General features: G+C 43.3%; 1 protein-coding gene across 2 annotated transcripts in view; it reads left to right on the forward strand.

The window, feature by feature from the left end:
- Positions 1-8,843, forward strand: part of SSU72 (SSU72 homolog, RNA polymerase II CTD phosphatase) — a 31,873-nt gene extending 23,030 nt beyond the window's left edge. For both annotated transcript variants that reach the window (XM_026715678.2, XM_087914895.1), the window contains exons 3-5: positions 6,260-6,399; positions 7,135-7,253; positions 8,117-8,843. In XM_026715678.2, coding sequence (XP_026571463.1) covers positions 6,260-6,399; positions 7,135-7,253; positions 8,117-8,218 — 361 coding nt within the window. In that variant the 3' untranslated portion in view covers positions 8,219-8,843. The remainder of the gene's footprint in view (positions 1-6,259; positions 6,400-7,134; positions 7,254-8,116) is intronic.
- The last annotated feature ends 3,388 nt before the right edge of the window (positions 8,844-12,231 follow it).

Below are 12,231 nucleotides of genomic sequence, written 5' to 3' on the forward strand. Positions count from 1 at the left end.
CCAAGGGAACCAAAGAGGCATGCTTAATTTTTTTTAAAAAGTAATATATCCGGAACAAAAGCTTGGGCCATATTTGTAAGGCGTTGTTTTTGCCTATTTAAGAACGCACATTTCCAAAGAATAAAATAATAATTGAGAAAGTTGTGAGAAGCCAACTACATTTTTTTTTCCTTCCGTCTCCCTGACTTAAATGGCTTTTGCCATTATGGATTCTGGGCAGGCAAAACTCAGCCATGTCATGTTGATCTAGCTTTTCATCCTGCCATCCTTCCTCACCCTGGTTTCCGATGCCATCGGCACAGTAGTGGGATTCTACCGCTACTGGTTCGGGGATCATGCGCGCAGCTTTCTAAACACCGGCTGAGGCTCTGCCATGCCAATCAGCTGAGAGAATAAAGAACAGAAAAGCGCATGGGCCGGTAGGAGGGCCAATCCTACACTTTCCTCTTCTTTCTCCTCTCAGCGGATCATCAGAGCTTTTTTTTAACTACAATTTTTGCTACAGGCCGAACCAGTAGCATTTCACCACTGCATCAGCACCTCTGCAACTCAAAAACACTAACGTGTCCCCTCTCGTTTCTCCTGACAGACCTTTTCTTTCTGATCTCTTGGACTTCAAATCCCACCAGGCTCAGCCAACGCCAAGTTCACCTCCGGAGGGCACCGGGTTGGGGAACAGCGGTTCTGGTTATAGATTGTCTCAAATTCACACAAAAGGGTTGGGGGAAAGGGGTCTTGTTTTTTTGGGGGGGGGAGGGAAAACGATTCATCCTCTCACGGTTTTTCCGAAGCCTGAGAAATCCACAGGTTTTTTTCCTTGAGAAAAAAAAAAATCCCATTGCCTTAAGTTTTCCTGAGAGGAGAAACTTGGATGGCTATTGCCCCTGCTGGCAAAGAGGATTTGAAATGTAGGAGAACCTGTGCGGAGTGGAAAAACCAAACAACAACCCCCCCAAAAAAAAAACCCACAGAAAAAGCAATGATTGGATAGGCAGGTTGGTTTTTCCATCTGGCAAGTTGAGAAAGGGCCAACCACAATGAGTGCCAGTCCATAAGGCGTTGATGAGGACAAGCAAAATAAGACCGTAGAAAGGAGGCTAATATTAGATAAAGCAGATTTCCACAGGCTCGGTTCCAATTTCGGCAAGCGACCTTCATGGAGTCCTTGCTGAAATGTTGATAATTTTTTCTGAATGTTTTGTCTCATTCCTCCTCACAGCTTGACCTTGTTCCTCTGGGTGCTACGATTCCCCTCCCTCTCCATTGTTTGAGATATTCCTTCCAATCTATGGAGGTGATTCTCATAACCATCCCCTCCTTCCCGAGATTTGGTAACCTGCCACGCTATGTAGTTCCTCGATCATCCAGGTCATGATTATCTCAAAAATGTGGTTTTTTTTTTTTTCCCCAAAAGGCAGCCGGGCTTCCTTTGTTTTTCCTGGAAGACTGTTTTGCTTCTCATCCAAGGATCTTCAGTGGTTCAGAACTCTGGTGAAGCTTCTTGGATGAGAAGCGAAACATCAAGGAAAAACAAAGGAAGCCCGGCTGCCTTTTGGGAAAAACACCTTTGAGGTTGTCCTCGGGATATTTTGGGACTGCTGCTCTCTGGGTGTTTTGCCATTAATAAGGCTGGCTGGAGCTGATGGAAGTTGAGGTCCAAGGCATCTGGTGGCTCGTCTCTTCAGTAGTTAGCCCTGTTAAAAACCAAAAGCGTGACTCGGAAGGATTTCCATACTTTAGGTTAGAGGTTAGGTTTGCTCTAATCTTTTAACTGCTGAAATATCCATGCAGCGTTCCTTTGGATTTTCCCTCAAGATCCTGATCCTTGCTTTCGTGGGGGGGGAAACAATTGCAGTTCTCCTTCTCTATTAGCTTTGATATTGTCTGACCTTGGAAGGTGCTTCTCCTTTCTAACTTGACACCTCCCTCTCGCTGTGCCCTGGGAAAGCACCGGAGTAACAGCTTTCATGTTCTCCTATCTTACATTGTGTCATCAATGTCGGTTTCTCTTTCCGGTTTATTTTATCTATTGAGATTCTCCCACGCAAGTCAATTGGCTCGTATTTCCTGCATGGGCCTTTGGCATCTCGTAGGAAGAACAGACCTCCTTCCTTCCTTTCTTTCTTTCTTTCTTTCTTTCTTTCTTTCTTTCTTTCTTTCTTTCTTTCTTTCTTTCTTTCTTTCTTTCTTTCTTTCTTTCCTTCCTTCCTTCCTTCCTTCCTTCCTTCCTTCTTTCCTTCTTTCTCTTCTTTCTTTTTCTTTCTTTCTTCCTTCCTTCCTTCCTTCCTTCCTTCCTTCCTTCCTTCCTTCCTTCCTTCCTTCCTTCCTTCTTTCTTTCCATACAGGGCTGACACTCGTGTCTCCTTGCCCACTCTTCCTCTTTGTGGCATCTCCCTTGTTCGCTGTGGAATTCTCCTCCTGCAAACAATTACTGGATCCAAGACATCAGCGAGGTGATGTTAATCACCAACAGGGAAAACTAGCATTTGGGACAGGTGGAGTGGATTTACAGCAGTACCCCTCCCCTTCCAGCTTTGCTTGGAGGTTTTTCAGAGACAACAGTCTACCAGATGTTGGAACTCAGTTTGAAACTTATATCTTCCTTCGATTGCAGAAATGCTCTCAATAGGTAGCTGCAAGGAGTCCTCTTTACGAGTGTAATTTTAGGGGCTGTTGTGAAATGTTTCTAGACGCCTCCCCACTGTAGGCTCTGTACCACATGGCAGGATCCCCTCTTAGATCCACCTCGCAGCTTTGAGGATAGGGATGGGCGAGATCAGTTTGTGAGATAATTGTTGGAAGTTTGCTCCAGTGTGGTGTGTTTTATTGCCTCATGGCTTCCTTTGAATGTTGTGGCGTTCTTCAATCTTGTTTGCCACCCAAGGTTGCTTGGCTATATAAATTTAATAAATATAACCAGCTAAGAAGTGGAAGTTCTGGACCAAATTTGTCTCTGGTGTGAGGGGGCAGTCACCATTTTAGGCAGGTTGATTTGATCAGCTTGATCCCGTTTACCGCATTTCTGGTTGGGAAATGAATGTTTAATAGTTTGAGAAGTGACCCGATTTTCATCTTCTCCATTCCTGGAACTGAAGAGAAATGACTTGGAAGGGTTGGTGCTGCCAGGTGGTTTTGATCTGCGGTTGAGAGCACAAGATAAACCAAGGTAAGCTTGGAGCCCACCTCAAAAGGCAGGACAGATCCAAAGCGTTGCTCCTCTTTGGGGAAGGAAGAAGGACAGCAGAAGAAATGTAGATGGGAGGTCCAAAGTAGAAGAGTGGATCTTGTGGAAGAAGGGGGTTCAGGTTTCTCCACCATCTCCTGACTGCCTGGCTTGTAAAGTTCTCCTTTGAGCCTCAACAATGAAGGCAGAAGTTCTCGGTTGCTTTGGTTCCCTCCAGAGATGGACACGTGCCATTTGAAAGTACAAGCAAGATAGATTGTAGCCTTGGATTTCAATGTTTGCTATAGATGCAAAGAACGTGACAGCCACTTTTTAGACATATGCAGAACCCTAGTTGGATCCACAACGCCAGGTGCTGGTTAGTTTTATATTTGGCTTGTATATGTTACGTAAACCCAATGAATGTGAGGCTAAACCAAGCTTTGTGGCTTAATGTGTCATGTGAAGTTAGCCCTTTGGGGTTCATTCAGCAAATCGGGCCTTCAAGCAACTCTCTCTTGATGCCATCCTTTGAACCTGGCCTCTGGGACACTTCAGGAATGTATAAAACATTCATAAGAGTTTCTTGTCAGAGCAGCAATGTCTGCAATTCCTTAGGGAATAAGGAAGTCAGATTAATTTTCTAAAAATTCCCTCTATAACTACTGGGAATTTGTGCTTTTGGCACAATGAGAGCCTGGGGATGCCCTTCTTGTCTACTCAGACACATCTCACGTAGCAGCGAATGACGCACAGTTTCTCATGAGGAGGCCTTAGTCCAGCAATATATGGGGTTGGACGGTTGTGGGAATCCGATCTGACATAGGACTTAATACTATGTCAGAACTGTCCCAGTTCTTGTCTGAAGACCTATCCTGTTCCTCAGAAACCTGGAGGATCTAGCATTTCTGGTTTTGGAGAAACCAGAAATTGTTATCTAACCATCTTGACTAGCAACTATTGGTAGTCTTTCATCCTCTGTGCTGGAAAGCTGTCTGAGATGGCCGCCATCGCACATCTTCTACAAGACTTTTCACACAGAAACATGCCCTGCAAGCTAGTTACATGACCTGTCTGCTGCTTCCATGACCAACCTTCAAGTATTTTGAGAGAAACAATTCCCTGCTTGTTTTGTCTCCACTGTCCATTTCTCCAGCTCTTGTCTCTCGCTAGGTCAATTTCTTCAACTCTTCTTTTGTTCCAGCACATTCCCCATTTCTTTATGTCCTTGTTTCTACGCCCAAGACCTAGCCCACTTTTTCTAAGTGAACTTGTATGAAGACCTCACGCCTGAATTTCACTCAGTCGTTCTAGTGCAGTTGCCATCTCTTGATTCCCTGCAGGGATGTTATAAGGATGAAAGGAAAAATACTCTCTTTCTGCTTTGCGTGCAAGAGATATCATACTAGCAGATCATGGTTGTAGTACAATTGAGGCATTTATTTAATAACTGCAGTCCTTGAAACCACAAGATATGAACCTTCTAGTGTGAAGTAGGTGGACATCGAATTGTACCTTAGTTCCTTGGCCAAGCAGGTCCTGGAATGAACAGTCCACATAATTTCCCATCTGTGCTCCTTTCCTCTTGGAATTGCCCTTACAAATTGGTTGGATTATTTCAGCGCAGTACACCTTTCAAAATGGACATGGGACATCAGCCTTTCAAATACCATGCCAAGCTGGGGCTGCTCTTCAGTTGGAAGTCACTTGCTTCTGCTCTCAAGATTATTCTTTGGGGTTTGTTTATAGCATGTCCCCAATCTTCATGGTTTGTGAACCTTGCTTAGTGGATCTGGTGTGTTGGCAAAGCTTGAGAGTAAGTCAGTAAACTATAACTTAGCAGAGTAGGTAAGCTCAGCCAAACACTGGAACACCAAGAACCATACATTGCTGCTAATCCTTTCTCCCTTAACAAATGTGGGTTCTGTTCAACCCAAGTAAGAAAGGCATCATAGAATGGCACTCAAGGGATGTGGAATGCTTTCCAGCTTCAATCAAGTGTTTTGTTCTCATATCAATAGTTGCGGGAAGACGTTTGGCGCCATGTTGAGTCTTCAAATGGTTTCCATACATATCTACAATCCATAACTTATCTGTAATTGTGGCCTTCGCCTAATCAGTCTCTGGGTTGTAGCAAAAATGCGGTTTTGCTATTTGGGGTTGTAGATGTTCCTCAACTCAAGTTGGCCAAAATCCCCACATAGATCATTCTGGGATCTTTTTGAGTTTGTTCAGTTGCCTCCTTAAGCATGCTAGAAGTGGGTGAAAACGGACAAAAGCCACGTTGATTTTTCAGTCTGATCTTCTACACACCTATTTGACAGTCATTTCTAGAAATCTAGCAGATTTCAGGTCCTTGGGGGCGTTTGGGAACAACAGACAAACTTCAAAGCAAAGAATCAGTAGATCATCCAGAAAATGTTCGGCAGATAATAAAGAATGAAATCATACCAGGTTGAAAAAATGCCACCCCCATTTTTACAATTAGCAGATCTATAGCTTTGCAAAACCCCAAAAAGCTAGAATTGAGGTGCTGTCATCCAATATTTTTCATTTAAATATTGCCTTCCTTGAGCCATGAAGGAATAAGCAATAACGATAATGTGGTTTAGAGTAAATGGATGGATAAAACAAAGACACCTGTTATCCCTTTATCCCAGCCAGGCTTATTCACCAATAAAAAGATTTCTGCCTTGAGATAAAAATGCCTAAATATTAATATTAAAGCCTTTTAACATAGATAATTGCAAATCATTCCAGTTTAACAGCATGGTCATCTAATCAATGAAACCCTATGAGAAATGGTTATTTTCCTAAATGTTATTTATTTGACTTATAGCCTGGGTTTTCCAGACAGCTGCCAGTTTTCTAACTACTGAGAAGGTTAAAAGTGTATTTCTAAAATGATATTGAGGTTTGGGAAGAGTTTTTTTTTTCCCCCGGGGAAACAGGATCCCTGTTTTTGAAGTCAATTTAAAGTTTTATTTTCCCCCCCCTCCCCTTCTGAATCACTGATCCCCAGCCGTGTCCTGTTCTCAAATGATAAAAATAAGTTCCATTCCACTTTTTTGAGTTCCTTAACCCTGATCCCTTCAGCTATACACAGAACGGGATTTTGCACATGTTGGACCGAAACAAACGAATCAAGCCCCGTCCAGAAAGATTCCAGAATTGCAAAGACGTCTTCGATTTGATTTTAACGTGTGAAGAAAGAGTTTATGATCAAGTGGTAGAAGGTAAGGCCTGGCCTTGAGCAGGTTCAAGAGCAAGTGGGTTGCATTGGCAAGCTTGGGGCCTTTATAATGCTATGTGCAAATGACCCTGGGTGACAGGGAAGAGCCACAGCCAGGGAACAGTCGGATAAGAGGTAACTGAGCCCACGGAAAAAATCGGGGTGTGGAAAACATCTCGGAAGGAACCCTCTCTAGTTTCTTCCAACTATAAAGGGGACAAGGGAGGTGGGCTTTCAGGTTGGGAAGATTCTGTTAAAGTAAACTTACAATAAAGTAGGATTAGTTCTCCCAATTAAGTGGGGCAGCGTATGGAAGGAAGCTCAGGAACTGGGCATTGAATTCTACCCACTCAAGTGTCCTCCGTACATCTTCCTTTAAAAGTTTTGAAAGCAAGTTTCTAGCTCTCATGTTCCACATACATATTTTAAGTGGGGGGGGGGGGGGTCCCTCAGAAGCCAAAAGGAATGCTTTGCCTTTTGCTTTATTATACCCATCTCTCTTTGTCCAACCTCCTTAAATTACGCAAACCAGACCTGTATAAAATTTGCAGATTTGGGAATGTTCATTAGTTGGGTTCAGAATTAAAATCCTGGGGCCAAGCACAGACCCAAATATACACGGTCACCATTTAGCTTTCCTGCTTTGCCTACAGTAAAACAGAAAAGGGGGGTTGGTTTTTTTTTTTTTTTCTTCATTGTCTTAAACCTTATTTCCCCCCCCTCCTTTCTGTCCTCTTAGATTTAAATTCTAGAGAACAGGAAACATGTCAACCTGTGCATGTAATAAATGTGGACATTCAAGATAATCACGAAGAGGCAACTCTGGGCGCCTTCCTTATCTGCGAGCTGTGCCAGTGTGTAAGTCCAAGCGACCTCTTGCTGAAATGCTTCTGGTTTCTGATCCCACAGCCTGCTAGCCTAACCCTCCCGCAATATACAGTATATTGGACTACATCTCCCATCCTCTTCATCCAGCTTGGCTCAGTGCCTTCCACCGAGGGTTATTTCTCCAGGAACATCTTCATACAGCATGTGCACACAACAACACCAGCTGTATTTTTAAGTGGGACAGCGTATGGAAGGCAGCTTGGGGATGGATCTCTAGTCCCAAAATGCTATTCATAATAATAATAATATTTTTTAAAAAAAAAAAAACAGCCCCCCGCCCCCCTTGAGTAATACCTGGATGAATTATCCAGAAGAAAGAAAGAGAAAAAGGCACAAAGGGAAGACAGTTTCAATCATCGGGGAAAAAGATGGGATCAGCACAGCAGGATGTATTTTTTGTTTATCGTTATTTGGCTGAGATTTCCTTTTTTGATTTTTTTTAAAGCAACTTGCTAGTCCTCATGGAGAGATGCTAAAATTAGAGGATAGTTTTGAGGGCCAAAAGAAAAATAGTCTCGATCCTAAGATTTCTTGGCTCACATGTGAAGGAGGAAGGTCTTCTGGACACCATACACTTACGATCAAGAATGATTAAGAATAGTAACTATTTCTCGGGGTCGGGAGGCGAGAGAATTGAGAAAAAGCACATAGCTGAGTTGTGCCCCACTGGTATTTTACGATTTGTTGTTGAATTAGAACCTTCACTGTAGCAAAAAGGGGGAAATTACTACCTGTGTATATATTTTTTTTGGGGGGGGCGGAGTTGAAGAAAACGTATATTCTCCAGTTTAAAGCAATTAAATGCGTGTTTCTCTCCCCCTCACTTTCTGCAGATACAGCACACGGAAGACATGGAAAACGAGATAGATGAGCTATTACAAGAATTTGAAGAGAAAAGTGGCAGGACTTTTCTGCATACAGTCTGCTTTTATTAAAAAAACCAATTCAGACAAACAACAGACGCGTCTCCTCCAGGCCTTAATGCAGACACAAAAGAGGCATATTTAGTTTTGATCCAACGGGACATACTTTTCTCCCCCTCCTTTTGGAAAGAGAACGTTTCCAACCCAGCTCACTTTCTTGTTGCTGTTTTAATTTCCTTTGACCCACTGTATTTTTTTTTTAAATTTAATTTTATTGATATTATTATTATTATTATTATTTGCAGTGCAAGGGAGGCAGTTTCTGTACAGGGACACAAATGAACTCTACCGAGAAAAACAGAGAAAGAAAAAAGAAAGAACGTCTCTCCCTTGAGGCTGTGGTTTATTTAAGAGACTAAAAGATCGAGATTTGTTTTAATCCTCTGCCCCTTTTCCCTTCCACTCTTGGCTACCTTACTTGAATGGTTATAAGTAGGTTTTTAATTATACAAGGAATGTTTTCACAAAAGATATCATTTATATGTGCCAGTATAAAATCTTAACGTTATTTCGGTTGGTCGCTTTATTGGGATGAACTGAACAGCTGGAATATGGAAAGATTTGAGCAGTGCATATCTTGTATAATAGTAGCAATGAAATTGAAATCCTCTAATAAATGCAAATCACATCTACTGTTTCCCCGGCTGCCTGCGTTGGATGGAGAGGAGGCTCAATCTCGCGTCTCTATAAGGGTTAGACTAATCTTTTTTTCAGTGCTATTGTAACTTCAGATGGTTGTAAGTCAAGGACTACCTGTAACCATTTCGGGAATACATCTTGTGTGCTTCTCTCAGCTGCAATACATACAAGGTTTCCATTGTTTTCGTTCACGATATTTGTAAAAATCCCTACCAAATCTTATCTGTGCAAGATGAAAGTTTCCGAATTGAAGGTTATGGACTGTTATCTCTCATGGCTTGGCAGAGAAATGTTTTCTGACTACCTCGGGAATGACTAGCCCAATGTCGGCCAGCTGTCTTCCATGCCCAAGAAAAGTTTCTCTGCTGGGTTTCTCTGCTCTTAGTTCAGTTCCTTAATCGGAGGGAGGGAGGGAGGGACAGAGAGAGAGAGAGGATAGATAAGATAGATGATGGAGAGATGATGGATGGATGATAGAAGGTAGGTAGAGAGAGAGGCAGGCAGGCAGGCAGATGGTAGGTAGGTAGATGATGACAGGTAGGTAGACAATAGGTAGATGATGGATATGAGAGAGAGAAGGTAGGTAGAGATAGACAGACGATAGGTAGATGATGGTTGGATGATAGGTAGAGAGACAGAGCTATATCTTATTGTTCGTCCCAGTAAATAGACCAGACTATGAATCTGCTCCACAAAAAGACTAAAAGCTACTTTTATTGAGAGTGGCTGTAATAATAGGATCTTGCAAGTCTGTTTGTGGTGTCGCTGCTCCAGTGAATTAGGGAGGTGTCTATCTGGGCCTCTTCCTGGTAGGCTCTGTCTCGTGTGAACCTAAAATATGCTTTAGTCTTGTCGCTTTGGGTAATGTTGCTTACATATCTTCAACAACGTCTTCTACCTTACTCGTGCTGGTGAGAATCCCTCCTCCAACATGGTTTTAAAAGAAGTGTTATCTTCCCCGGGGTGGTACTGGGGATGAAGAACGTATTAAGTAGCAATTGGTGGTTTGATACTACCCCGTTATCTTTGATTGTAAGCTCTGCTATGTACCAAAATTCAACCTCAATGGGTGAGTTCCAATTTTTTAAAATCTTACTCCACCTTTGTGCTCCCTGAGTTTGCTGGTTTCTTGCAGATGTTCCATTACCCAACTAGGTATCATCATTAGTGCCAGTGGTCTTATTCCACCATAATTCCACCATGAGTCTCACCAGCCTCAAGGTTGACTCAGCCTTCCGTCCTTCTGAGGTCAGTAAAATGAGGACCCAGATTGTTGAGTGTAAACCGCTTAGAGAGGGCTGGAAAGCACCATGAAGCGGTATATAAGTCTAAGTGCTATTGGAGAATGGGTAGACTTTGAGACCACGGCTAAAATATCCGCATCTGATGGCTACTTCTCAACCAGTGGAGGTTCTACCATCTCTTCAAGGAAAATAGCATCTTTTTGTCTCCCCACTCTCTCATACACACACAAAAAATCCCTTGCAGATTTTAAGGAAGACTAAAGTGAAATCAACACACTTCCCAAATGGATTTTCCTTGATTTTGAGAATTTGAAGAAGAAACCAGCACTGGCTTATTTTGGCCTGTCAGTTCACAAGCCACCAAAGGGAGCTGTCAAACAGACTTAAGACCACACCTACAGGACTGCATCCAGTTTTGTTCACCACATTACAAAAAAGATGTTGAAACTCTAGAAAAAGTACAGAGAAGAGCAACTAAGATGATTAGGAGACTGGAGGCTAAAATATATGATGAGCAGTTGCAGGAACTGGGCCTGGCTAGTCTAGGGAAGGGAAGGACCAGGGGAGACAGGAGAGCAGCCTTCCAATATTCGAGGGGCTGTCACAGAGAGGAGGAAGGGGTCAAGCTATTTTCAAAAGCACCCAAAGGCCAGTCAAGGAATAATGGAAACTGAACAAGGAGAGATTCAACCTGGAAATAAGGAGAAACTTTCTGACACTGAGAACCATCAACCCATGGAACAGAAGTTGCCCTTGGAAGTTGTGGGAGCACCATCACTTGAGACTTTCAAGAAGAGATTGGACTGCCATTTGTCAGATATGGTGTAGGGTCTCCTGCTTGAGTGGGTGGGGGGGTTGGACTAGATGACCTACAAGGTCCCTTCCAACTGATTATCTGTTGTTATCTGCTGAGTCTGAAACAGGGTTAGTATTTAGTAGCAGGGACTCCATGTCACGTGTGAATGGCGACCTGTTGCATTCTCTTTAGTGCCTGGGAGAAGGAGGGAAGAGAAACTTCTCCATGTCAGCTAGGAATTAGCCAGGCTGTGGTCCAAAACTGATATCAAATCACTTTGAAGACTGACCAGGACAAGAGCGGAAGCATGCATGAGTTCTGCTATGCTAAAACCCAAAGCTTTGGTGGGGGTGTTTGTAGCCAACGCAACACGATGGTGCCCTAGAGAAGGCAGGCATTTTTTTTATTTTTTTTTTGGCAACTTGATGCTTCTGAACTCTTAACTTTGGACCGGAGGTCTCCTGGGAAGCTGCTGGAGGCGGGGACCAAGACCAAGCCCCCTCCAATTCTCTCTCACACACACACACACATATACACAGACACAGACACAGACACAGACACACGTTTCCTTTTAAACTGCGTTTGTGTGTATCTGTGTTATTTCTTTTCTTCTTCTTTTTCCCCCCCGAAAAGTTAACCTCACTTTTGAGGGGTGCAGGGGACCAGGTAAATTGGCCAGAAATTCTGAGGAGTGTTACCTTCTGCGAATAAAAGGTGGATTTTTCTTCTGGGGGGGGTGGGTGGGTGGGAAGAGAAGGGACTTCCAAAGCAAGGTGGGAGGCAACGGGATTTTGGTACTAAGACCAGCGGCTGGGAAGAGGAGCAGGAAGAGAGCGAGAGATTCCCTCCTGCCCCACCCCCCCATTTTGATCAAACACCGTTTCGATTAAAGGACCTAGGAAAAGAGGGGTGTGCAGCTTTTTTTGAGGGGGGGAAGGGGCAGAGAGTAAGGGAAGGAGTTCAGATTGTAAACACAGAAGGGATACGCAGCGACGTCGCGCCCCCTTCTCCTGCAAGGACCTTTTAAGATGGAACATCAACGCCACTACAAATAGGTAAAATATATATATATATTCCTTGGTTTCTTTTGGGTGGGGTGGGGGGGGGCGGTGAAGGAATGGCTGGGCCTGGGAGGAGGCAAAAAATAAATAAATAAATCAAAGCCCTCTAATGCTCTTTTATTTTTATTTCATTTTATTTTTGGATGGTGGCAATGGGGGCTCCAGGAATGTTCCATTATTTAAAATGGGACTGGGTGGGGCTGAAGTGGGGGGGAGAGATGTCGTAGGGAGGAGGATGAAGGTGGGGAGGGGAAATAAGCCCGGTTTGGAAAAAAAAAAAAGAGG

This window comes from Pseudonaja textilis, chromosome 18 (genome assembly GCF_049901715.1).
Source record: "Pseudonaja textilis isolate UNSWEBS1 chromosome 18, rPseTex1.2, whole genome shotgun sequence".
Classification (NCBI taxonomy): Eukaryota; Metazoa; Chordata; class Lepidosauria; order Squamata; family Elapidae; genus Pseudonaja; species Pseudonaja textilis.